We start from the raw sequence: 12,596 nt of genomic DNA on the forward strand, positions 1-12,596 counted from the left end.
TCTTACCTCGAAAAGCCGTCATCCTCTGCAGGCGCTTGTGGTTTTCTTGGCAAACTGCTTGTTTGGTGGACCTGTGGTGGGGGGTTTAATACTACCGTTGGTTTCTCATCCTTAGGAGGAGATGGTGGGGGAGGTGGACCTGCCATGAAATGTACATGTACATTGGTCATTTGTAATTCTTGTCCACATTACTGTTTACAAAGCTTAGTTGCAGACCACACATTCTATAATTGGATAGCTACATGTATGATGTCAAGTTACCTTTCTAGCGTTATATTTTATATAACAAATAGACAACTGCTCATTTATTTCAACACAAACTCAAAAAAAAAACACCCAGAGTGAGTTTAAGAAAACTTAAAATCTCTTGTATAAATCAGACTTGCATCTGCACAAATTGTCTATTTCTTAAACATGTGATTCTTTCACTCCCAAGATTGCAATATTATTTCTCCTTACTGTCTGTACATTTCTTATAGTGTTAGTTCTGAGAATTCAGTTGTTACAATAACTGTACTTGCTTTTAACAGATTTCCAGGACTTTCCAGGACCAGGAAGTCCTGGAAAGTGCCACAATAAAATTCCAGGACTTTCCAGGTTTTCCAGTACCCGTACTAACCCTGTGTATAACTTTCATTACACATGTTTCAAAATCACTGTTTAACCAGTTTAATAATGCAGTGCCCGTTGCAGGTAACCATAAAGCAAGATTATGACTGTAACTGAAGATTCTTGCTACCACAATCTAACCTCCTGTAAACTGACAACCTTTGGAACAATCTTTGTACATAGTTGTATGGGACCATGACAAAAAGTGTTTGCTTATGGGAGGCGAGTGTTGGCGAATGTTCAACTGTATGGCCGTACATTGGTGTAACACTTACTGGACTTGACTGCTTCTTGATATAGAAGAGGAGGTGTCCCTGAGTCAGCATACATCATACCCACTCTGGTTACGATGATCACTACTTCATTCTCAGTTTTCTTTATAGTGGCAAAAGCATCTTCAAGGGTGACACCTTCTAATGATGTATCATTAACCTGCAGTGAATTGGAGAAACTAATGATTAAGTCTGTTTCAAACGTAGTGATAGAGGAAGTAATGAGATGGTGAATCTGTAACACGTCCAATTTCTGTACAATGAAGCGACTAGGAGTACTTTTCTCCCTTCTGGATGGGATGCTAGTCCATCGCAAGTTACTCCCCAACATTCTGTCAGGTTGTCCTAACAATTAATGCCACTGTGAGTAACCATTTATACACCTGGGTGGAGAGAGGCACTGTGAGAGTAAAGCTTCTTGCCCTAGAACACGACGCAGTGACCCTGGCCATGTTTTAATCGCAGACCCCTGAGTCCGAAATGGAGTGTGTTAGCCATTAGGCTTACGCCTCCCACTATAGAAAACACAAATACATTGTAATTTTTCTTCTGAGAAACTGACAGTAAACTAGCAAATCTTTGTACCAGAAAGTCTCATAGAGCTTGTCACTGTAATTGTTCCAAAAAATGACAGTAGAAATCTCAAAGGAAATAGAATGAACCACTCACCCTGATGATCTTATCACCCACTTGTAACCTGCCGTCCTGCTGAGCTACTCCATCATATATCTCGGTGATGTAAATGCTGTCATCATTGGGCACATGATGATTTTTCTTGCCGCCGGCAATAAGAAAACCAAGGCCTACAAAAAGATAAACATGCAGCACAGTACTCTGATACACTAAAATTAACAAACCTAGTAGCCTGTTCAAGGCGTTCAGTTCGTTTGGGAGTGGCAAAAAGAGCGGTGAGTGAAAAAAAGACAAGGTTTTTCCATTGTCATTCTTTGCACTAATCCTGTCTTTCGCACTGTGCCCCAATTAACCAAATGCTTGGAACAGGCTATTAGCCCAGATGTTGGTGGAAATTCCTCGTTTTCATCGAATTCGCCACTTTTGCGGTACCCTCCTCTCCAGCTAAGTCTCTCAAATGTTTGACTTTGGCGAAATTTCGCCAAATTTGTCATTTTCGTCAAATTCATCATTTTCATTAAATTCGCTGTTCTTGCGGTACCCTCCTCTCGAACTTGGTCCCTCAAATGTTCAACTTTGGTGAAATGTCGCCAAATTCGTCAATTTCATCGTTTTCATCTAATTCCCCACTGTCGTGGTACCCTCCTCTCGAGCTAAGTCTCTCAAATGTTTGATTTTGGCGAAATTTTGCCAAATTTGTCATTTTCATTGTTGCAAGCATTCCTGGGCATTTCTCACACACTGGAGAAAAAGTTTAAATCAAGCATTATTGCAAGCTATTAACTGAACTGTATTTATAACTCTAATTTTCAATTCCTTTCACTGCACGAAAAAACGGATTTACAACCATAGCAAAATCGTAGCAAATATGAAGTAAATACCATATTTGAACGTCACTGCTCATATTTGCTCAGATACAAATACCATGATTGCATTATATTTGCACACAAGGCAAAGAAGGTAAATACCGCATTTACTCTATGTTTTCATACCGGTAGCAAATGTAAAGATAAATTAAACATTTGCGACAGCTTTTCTGTTGTAGTAAAGGTGAAGTAAATAGTTAAATTTACTAGACGAGAAGTTGGATTTACACGTGTAGCAAATATGTTGCAAAATATCACATTTGCTTTGCTTTGATCATATTTGCACGCAAGTCAAACTTTGTGTTTACTGTAATATTACAAGTAAAGCAAATATCCAGTAAATATCGTCTTTGCTCCGCATTTACATTGATAGCAAATTCTTACAAAAATGATGTTTACTTCGCTTTGATGATATTTGGACATGAAATAAACTTGATGTTTGCACACATTTACCATAGCGTGACAAATACGAACAAAATTCAATTTTACTTTCGCAGTAAATAGCAGGCAAATATATAAATTTGCCTCATATTTGCTTTCGTTTGGTTATGTTTGCTATATAGTCAAATGCCATATTTGGCCAGTATTTGCAAGAAAAGAAGGGAGGACAAAATAGTAAATTTGCCTAGTCTTTACATGCTCTTTACAAAAAAAAGTGCCAGTGAACATTCACTGATCATGAAAGCCTTTGTTTGAACAAGCATTTAAAACGTTGTGCCAAACAAGCAAATTTCCCCTCTTCCCAATTACTTGTATAATGAAAAATGAAAATGGAAAACAGAGGAGGAATAAAATAAACAAAACAAAATGCATGCACACATTTCAAGCTCTATGTAATTATTTATTTCAACATTGTCCCATGGCACCATGTAATCAAAAGAAATATAATAAATATCTTGAAATAGAAGTAAAAGAAAAAAAAAAAAAACAGCTAAGCACTTTGAAAGTCTTAAAAAGGGCATATAAAATGCTTTCTATTTCTTTACAGGTCATCACTAACTTAAAATCAATAACTATTCTCACATGGTAAGCAGCTTAAAACTTTTTTAGAACAGTAAGCATGAGTATGCCTACCATACTGAATGTTCTTGATTGACTGTTCATAACTGTCAAATGAATAAAATATTGTACTTGTACATGTGAGTATCTTTAAATCTTGTCAGAAGGCAAACAACTAAACATTTAAAGCAATAACTATAAAACTACCGCAAACATCTACATAAGAAATATTATAATTATGATCAGTAAACTGTTTTAGTGTATGTCCGGAACATTTGGTTAACATAAATCAGCCAATGTCACAGACAGTTCAATGCACATTTGAAAGATCAATGACAGCATGAAGAGCCTAACTTACAGTAGCTTGTTCACAAAAATGAGGTTTTTGCATAAAAAGACAACTAAACATTAAAAAAAGAAAGCATTCTGAAATCAAGTACATGCAGCTTTTAGGAATACATTACTGTAATAATCACCACTCAATAGTTGAAATTTCCATTTCAAACAAATTAAAGTTCTCCAAAAGCTTAAAACAAAATAGTATGAGATTTTATTTTTTTTCCTTTAGAAATGCAGTGATGCACCCCATTATTAAACAAAAGGAGGGCATAAGGCACCAGTCATGAATTTCTGGTAGTGATCTTTTTCCTTTACTGTTACAATGTGGACTGCTCTAAATCCTTTACTCTTTGCCTCTTTTTCTGTGTATGAAAAATAAAGAAAAAATTATTTATCATTGACATCACTTAAATTGAGTCACAAATTGGCAATAAAATGTGTGCTTAAAAGAATAGTTATACAGTACCAAAGTAAACACCACTACTACTCAAAGGACCATATTCAGCCACAACTTTTTTTTTTTGTTTACATACGGGAGTTTCGGAATTACATGTATATCTTACATGGAGCACGACTATATAAAAAATATCACTCTGAAACTGCCCAGATAATTAAAAAGACTTCAAGCAACACAAAATACAGTCTGTAATACAATAAACAACAATTCCCCATATAGTTTTCATAATTTGATTGCATCGAAAATGGCAGAGGCTGACTAGGGTCCTTTTAAGTCTATTTATAAACAGAAATGTTTAAGAATCTATTTAGAGACAGTAAACATGTGAATGCACACAAAATATTATGCATGCTGTTGTTGTAGCAGCTAGAATTTGAACAGCTACAATGTATTTTTATAAATAACGTAACCAAAATACATGTACATTGTACATGCACACAGTGTTGTGTGTAATCTTCTTGTTGATTTTTTTTGTGTTTTCATGTAAGAACCTTCTGCCTGCATCCATATCTAAATAGACTCTGAATATTAAAATTACATTTTGTATTCACATACACTAATTGCATTTAATAATACAAAATTCTAGAAAACTGTTGAATGGTAAAAAAAAAAAAAACATTTACCATATTAAGACGGCTTCGGACCCTCTGCTACTTTGAGAGATTTTGACTGCATTTCCTGAGTTAATGACACTTTGCCTATACTTTGTATGGAAATTGTCACCCATGATAGCAGCTACAAAATAATAATAATCAAAAAATATTAAGTCTTGTTCAAACATTGCAAAGAGACATATTCTTAGATTAAATTAACACTATATACTATTCAAAAGATGTATGAGTGTTTGTAATAAACTATTCTAAACAAAAATTGGAAGGAGAAAGACTTAGGAAGAAGGTTACGGAAAAAGTACATGTACAGTTGTGCACAACATTTATGTCAAAAAATAAATAGCAGGTGAGGGTTATCTACGGAGACATCTGTGGTTGGAGTTCTCAAGAGCTTAATCCATGTTCATAAAACTTTTAGGATGTCACTGAATAAACACCACAAACTGTTGTTTCAGATTTCAAATTTATCAGTGTGTTCAGTAATCATGCCTACTCAACAAAGGCAATTAAAATTATACTGGTTAAATTAAAATTTTTAAACCAAAGAATTAGACTATGTTCTGCAACTACTTTTTGAATACTTCAAACCAAACAATTGATAATGTACATTATTTTGTGAGTAAGAAGAAAGAATTAGGGGTTTACCTTTTACATGTGTATGGTGCTAACTGGCATTTCCTTCGTCGGTTCTTTGTACACCAGCTGAAATTTGCTGGTTGAAAATCTTGTTTTCAGGTTCCTTGAATCTAGCAGAATAAATATATTAAATGTTTAAGCATATTGATTTGTGTACCTGCCCAGGCAAAAAAAGCAATAGTCTTTGTATTGCAAAAGGAATACCGGTAAATGAGCTTTCAGGATTATTTAGGTTAAGAGTGACCAAAAAACCTGTTTTCTCTCCTCTGAAAAGCCTCAGTATGCAATTTGTGGTTCCAGCAATATCCATACCCTCCCCTCTAAGGGATTCTTGACAGATATGACCCCCCTCCCATAGCCTGCGTTGCAGACAAATAAAACCCTGGTAGAGTCCATCTGCGAAACGCAGCCGAAAAGCTTGCTCCGATATACCCCAGGTTTGCAAGGATCTGTGTATTCACTTCTGATTGGCTAGTTTCATATTACTTTCAAACATGCTTTTTCATTGGACAAAATCAAACTTACAACTGGTCTCGCAAGACTTTCTAAGCAAAAAAAAAAAATTATTTCAAAAGACGGGATGAAAACAGTTCAACGTACTCGCCTAAATCAAGAGTCTGAGATGGACAGTAGACAGTATTAAAAGACGTTATTGTAATTATCAATCGGAAAAAGTGGAAAATCAATGATTTGCCATAGCCTGTTGGCAATTCAAGAATGCATTGTGACCTCCAAAAAATTCCTGCAGCAAGCTTCTTGTTTATTTCGAAGATGATTAATTTCAAACCGCTTCTTTTACAGCTTTGACTGAAGTCTTCCTAGCAGTCAAGGTGCACACCTTCGCTAGCAGTCTCCTTAGCTTGCTTTGTGCGCTTGGAGAGAAATTGTCTGTTACGTCAATCAGAAATGAATACACAGATCCTTGCACACCTGCGGGATATCGAAACAAGCTTTTCAGTTGCGTTTAATCACAAACAGACTATACTGAGGTTTTGTGACACGTCCTGCAGGCTTCCCTCCCAGGGTTTTCATCAAAAATTGTTTAATAGCAGGTGAACAGTGTAAAGTAACTGGAAAATGATTTTTTAAAGGCTCTGCATTTGAATAAAAAAAATAAGTACAGGCCTTTGAAATTTAGCTGGAGAATTCTCTGATCTGCGATGCCTTTGAACACCTTTGCCCTCCTGAAAGTTTCATTGCTGTAATCCATTACCCGCTGATAGTTTTACATGTACGAAATAGAGGATAAATGTAAAACCAAGCAAACACATTGTGTCTACAATAGAGGAATAAAATGCAATAAATGGTTGATGTTATAAAAATATTTTGAGTTAATTCTATTTCATCTTCTGCCTGAGGTGACAAACAGGCAGCTCAGTTTAGACTTCTGAAGGATGGTACATTTGCACATGAAAATAACCAAAAAACAAAGATGAAACTGTCATGGGAGTAGGCATAGATCCCTGCTAGCTTTCAGGCAGTCTTTCAAAGATGGTGCTAAACACTTGATAAGTTAGGCTTCTTTGCAAACTAATAGATTCCAATGGCCGATCTCTCTATGATGCGCGCCTGCAGGGAATCACAGTAGATGTATTCATTGTTGCTATAAAGTCACGTGTTTCGATGAATACAGGTACAATGATTCCCTGCAGGCGTGTGCCATAGAGGGAATTGGGCATTGTCATGATTGCTGTTCATTATATTTGTGTTAGCAGGCCTGGTTTGGGTGAGAAACTCTCCATTCATTGCATTAGCAGGTAGGTTGTTATTATTGATAAAAATGCCCAGTAGATTGTTTAAACTATATTTGTTTTGTATTTTTCATGTGACAGTGCATGTAAATGCTAATGCACCATCCTTCAGTATTAAATTCTTAACTGTTTGTCATCTCAGTCTAAAGATGAAATAGAATTATATTGGAATATTACACCGAAGATACATCGTTATGTATGTAAATTTCTCTTCTGTTCACGTTAGTATTAGTAAATTCTGACTTATTTGTATATACATGTACTAGTTCTAAATTTATAAATGTAAAATTTTTACAAATGTAATTCTTAATTTTTAGTATAGTAGGTCCACATCAGCCCTTTGGCTGTCTTTTACCCAACCTACTTATCAAATAAAGTATGTATGCATGTATGTATCTATGCTTGCTATACTGATAAGCTATATGAAGCGAAAAGCAAACAAGGCTTCTGCTTCATTATACCTGACTTTTGCAATCACATGTCTGAATGATTACAGACCTACAGTCTAAACTCAAGTTTATATTTACCAGGATAAATTACAACCAATTAGCAAAGTTAAAAGCTCTATTTCAGAAGAATGTAAGAATGTTTGTTAGGCAGATTGACCCTACTTACAATTTTATGCCTCGATAACAGCTTATACCAGCCTGTCAGTGAAAGATGGGCTAGCTCTTGTTCGTGACTCACTCGCTATGGCGGTTGGTCTGTTCGCGCTGGAATTAGAGATCGCGAAGCTCGAGGCGTACTTGTTCGACTACCGTTTTCATCCCTCAAGTTCAAAGTCCCGTCTACTCTTCTATTGGCTGTTTGGTTTGATGTTTTTCTAGCCATAATTTTAAGGAGGAACTAGTAAAAAGCGACGAACTGCTGGATAAATTACAGTAACTGGCGTTCCGCTCGAAGTTTGAATGGGTTAATACTCACCAGGTGACAACCATTGACACTTTCATTGGCTTAAACAGCATAATGACGTAGCAAAACGGGAGAACCTGGTGACGAACTGGTACATCTCGTGTTCTATAAGTGAAGTAGTCAATTATCGTGAAGCCGTACCACTGACTCGATTTTGCCGGGAAGACTTGGATGCATCGATGCGCGGGAATTTTTAACGCTAGTCAACGCGAAAAATTATTTCGGCATCCAGCGGAAAAAAATCGGAATAAACGTGAATCTTTTTGGAGAAAGAATACACCCGAGGAAAGGGTGAGGATGTAAGACGAAAGGAGAAAACGAAAAGAGAGGCTAGGTCTTCGAAAAAAGAAGAAAAGCACTTGATGACGATCAAGCGACGACCTCGGAAGATTTGACAGCAAAAACCGGATGATTGCTCTATCTTGTGAGAAAGTACTACGCAAAATGGCTAACTTAACATCGTCATGAACAGGCAAGTCTTATAGAAATCATCTAAATGTTTTTTTATGACGCCTTTTATACAATCTCTTCAGAATGTGCACCGGTTGCAAAGGTTGACAACAATTGGCTCATGATTGACTTACCACTGGCTATTTCAGTGCCGTACCTAGAACTTTGTGTCTGCGGGAGCAAATTCCGCTTAACTCCGTTGCGGGGGCAAACTCCAACATAGCTTAAAAATAGCCCAGCAAAATCATACACTATGTTAGAAATTTAGTTTCCTGTCGGGGGGGGGGGAACTGCCCCCTCCTCCCAAGTGCCTCCCCTCTAGGTACGACCCTGTATTTTGCAAAAAAAATCGACCTATAGTCAAAACCAGCTTAAGCTTATGGGCCTGTTTACATGAAGTGTGGGTGCCTAGGCTAACGTCATTACATGGTTATTAAACTTAGCTACACTTCATACATTTCTTAAAAGACATCGAAGTGCTTACATGATAAGCGGGAAACCTGCCTTGCTAAGGCACTTGGTCTACTCGTACATCCGGGGTACCCTTCTAGGTGGGATATTGTGTTGCCATGTAAACGGTTATGCACAAGCTATCCTGGCTTGCCAAGAAAGGTCTTCACACATGTTATTAAATTAAATTTGAAGTTAATGGCATAAAATGTATAAATATTGGACCCAAACAGTGCTTTTAAATTTTGATCAAATTATATCAAATTAGTTTTATTTTCTAAGTGGAAATAATTTCTTTGAGCAACAGCTTTTTTCATTGGAAAAATTATTCTTATCCACAAAACAACAAATTTGATTTCAATTTGGTGACTTAAGACTGTCGAATTACGATTAGATTCCCCAAAAATGGAGGCTGTAAATTTCTAAGAGCTTGTACATCAAAGTAAAAACAGGTTTGAAGATGGCCTTATTATTCATTAAAAAGTCATTTTTTACATCAATCATTTGGAGCTACAGCTGTACATGGTTTTCCCATGCATGTGACTGGGCACATTTCAATTACCCTGTCTCAACTTGGATAGAAGGGCTGTGAATTCTGCATGTTAAGGCATCTATGTTCATCCCTTCTTAGCCGGAGCACCCTCGCTCTGTGTAAACAGGCCATAAGACTCAATGCAGGAGTCAATTTAACCCCCACCCCCCTCTCTCACCCGATGACAAGGTGGGGATTTGTTAGAACCTGAAAGCTTTTTGTTAAATAGTTTGGCTTTTGAGGCCTTTCCCCCCCCCCCCCCCCCCCCTTAAGAATTTTAAATGACTATGGATATTTTCTAGAACTGCACAATTTAAGGACATTGACACTTATTGTTTATGCAAATCCTTACTGCGCACGTAATTCATGTCGCATGCCACGTCAGGCATCGCGATACCGGGATCTCGGCTAACCGGCTGGCCCGGTTGTCATGTAATCGCAAAGTTGATTTTTGTTGCGTTTAACAGGCGTGCCGAGATCTCCGCAAACGGAGCCAGCCCGGCTCAGGTAATCCCAATCCCATAGTCTTTTAGTGAGGAATTTAATGCTGGCCCGTTTAGCCGGGCTGGCCCAGTGAACGCGATTACGTGGAAAATTTTCAGCCTGGCTAGCTGGGATCCCAGCATCGTGATACCGGGATCTTGGCTAACTGGGTTGTCATGTAATCGCGAAGTTGATTTTTGTTGCGTTTAACAGACGTGACGAGGTTTCGACAAACCGAGCCAGCCCCGCTGACCGGGCCAGTCTGGCTCATGTAATCAGGCCCATAGTCTTTTAGTGAGGCAAAAAAATCTCAGAAAAAAGAAAAACAGTCACAGAAAATAATAAGAATCCAATTTCTTTTCCTTTAATTTTTGTCCTGCAGTAGATGATAATTTGTCTAGCAGTGGTCAATACTGAATATGTTGGATTTAATATGTGGTTCATTAGACAAAGTCCATTACCAGATAACATGCCAAATAAGGCTATCATTACCAGTCCTTTGCATTTTTGGCTAGGTTTTCAAAATGAACAGAATCTTTTCAGTTGTTTTTGTATTTGTCTAGCAGTACATGCTTGACATTTAATAAACAAGAGATCTAAAAAACGGCTTTAACTTGATATCAAGTGTCTTATTGTTATTTTATTCAGCCTTGGCAACAGATGAAACACAATCATTTGATGAATGAAAATGAACAGGCACCAAGTATCCAGCTCAGCCATAATAAAGATGCTAGGGTTTCTGCTGACAAACCGATTACAGATATAAACAGAAGTCACCTTAGCGGTCATGTCAAAGAACCAAAAAGTCAGTCTATCTGAATGGCCAACCATTGCTACTGGGATGTGAGGTCAATGCTACATGTTTATACAGCCAGGCATGTCATTTGCTGCGAGCAATTCAACAAATATCTATCGTTGAAGTTTTTAACAAACCCTGTTTTCCCCCATGGTTACATCAGTAAACAAGATTCCTTTTTCACAGGTTAATGATAGAACCTTCCATTCCGGCTCTTTGTGGATGCTTGAATAACATTTAGTCACAATTTCAAAAGAATTTCACTAAAGGAAAGACCAGTCATCTTTGTTATATAGTTTTCACTTTTGGGTTTTCAAAATGTGGTCGTTTTTAGGAAGCCCACTGTCAAGATGTGGTCGTCTTTCGGCAGTCAGTGAAAACTATATGACAATGTAAATATATCAATCATGTTTAACAAATAAGCAAGCAATTATCAATGTTCATTATTTTCTTGAAGGACAAAACATCCAGAACCCTTTTTTGTTTATAGAAGACATAAACAAAAGCCAGTTGAGGATTTACTGATGTAACCATGTTTTTTAGCCCAAAGGTGTCAACCAAGAATAAGAATAATCAAGAATTTCTTATTATTTCTTGAAATGATCAAATCTATCAGTTAAAATAATGAAAACGAATTGTTGAACAATTTAAAGGTTATTGTTGTATTCAGCTTTCCACTTTCTTCATGAGTGTTATAAATGACTGTAATCAGAAGCTCATCACCTTGAGTAGATGATATGCTTCTGCCGTAATAGAACCTTTTTTGAAATCCCTTTTTCCACTTTCAAGCAGTGGTTACTTTATGGAGGTGAAATATAACTGAGCTAACTGCTGGGCCTTTGTCTAGCAGTTTTGTTGTTGTCCTGTTTGAATCTAGTATTCAGGGGCACCTGGCATTATCAGGGGTAGTATTTTTGCGTTCGACGAAGGAGAACGCGTTTCTAATTCCGTGTTGTGCTTTGTACACATTTTGGGTGTCCTGCGTATAACATGAGGAATTTTGGAGTTAGCATAAATGCCTTGCTTTTAAGTTATCGACCTCAATTTAATGGCAATACACACATGAACTGATTGTTTGCATTCAGCTGTTGCGCCATTCCATCATGTGTGAATTAAATTTTTGATACATTTAACACAAAATTGACTCGAAAGCACTCCGCTTATCTATGATAACTACTAGAATATAGATCAAAGAGCGCCCTACCCAAAATAAGATCCAAAGAAACAAGTGAGATTAGCTTGATGGTGATGGCCAGGGGTGGAGAAAAGCACCCAACGATCAATTTTCTGTCTAAATAATGAAAATGGCTGTAAGCTGTCAACCATCAAAGCTCCTGTAAATGGCCAACCATGAGACACACAAAAGTATTCAAAACCATAACAGCCTGCTTACAGAAATGATTTTTTTCAAAAACTAACATTTCAAAAACAGGTACGGTTATGCCATTGTAGCCATAACTAAAGATGCATGACCACCTATTATAGGGTCTGCTTGAAGAGCTTTCACTGTAGTAATTGCGTTCGATGAAGGAGAGCGCAAGCCTAATTTTGTTTTTGTGTTCTGTGTCTTTTGAGTTGGTATGCCTGTGTACTGTTATGCGGAATGAATCAAACCTTAATGCGCGCGCAGATGAATGGACACACGATTAGCCTTCCCCGCTTAATTTTTGCAGGGGCAAATCTCGGCCGGGAAAAGCGAACATTGAACGTTTTACATTGAATGTTGCAATTTTGAGTGTAGTGGGCTACTGTGCGAATTTTGTCTGTATTTTTTAAGTACTTTGTGGAATTTTAAATCGA

General features: G+C 37.2%; 1 protein-coding gene and 1 long non-coding RNA gene across 3 annotated transcripts in view; both read right to left on the minus strand.

Annotated features, from left to right (window-relative positions):
• The window catches only part of LOC144664339 (uncharacterized), a 52,744-nt gene that overhangs the window by 25,995 nt on the left and 14,153 nt on the right, over positions 1 to 12,596 (minus strand). The window contains exons 6-8 of one of the 2 annotated variants that reach the window (XM_078525436.1): positions 1,551 to 1,684; positions 885 to 1,041; positions 7 to 139 (exon numbers count right to left, since the gene is read on the minus strand). In XM_078525436.1, coding sequence (XP_078381562.1) covers positions 7 to 139; positions 885 to 1,041; positions 1,551 to 1,684 — 424 coding nt within the window. Of the gene's footprint in view, positions 1 to 6; positions 140 to 884; positions 1,042 to 1,140; positions 1,185 to 1,550; positions 1,685 to 12,596 lie in introns of those variants that run through there. The other variant, XM_078525437.1, reaches the window with a different exon arrangement.
• Positions 3,197 to 8,246, minus strand: LOC144664385 (uncharacterized). The gene is made up of 4 exons (XR_013572795.1): positions 7,789 to 8,246; positions 5,432 to 5,532; positions 4,799 to 4,910; positions 3,197 to 4,080 (listed from the first exon to the last, which is right to left on the minus strand). It is a non-coding gene; the product is annotated as an uncharacterized LOC144664385 (long non-coding RNA).

The sequence above is a fragment of the Oculina patagonica genome, chromosome 8 (genome assembly GCF_052425735.1).
Source record: "Oculina patagonica isolate OP01 chromosome 8, crgOcupat, whole genome shotgun sequence".
In the NCBI taxonomy this organism is placed as follows: Eukaryota; Metazoa; Cnidaria; class Anthozoa; order Scleractinia; family Oculinidae; genus Oculina; species Oculina patagonica.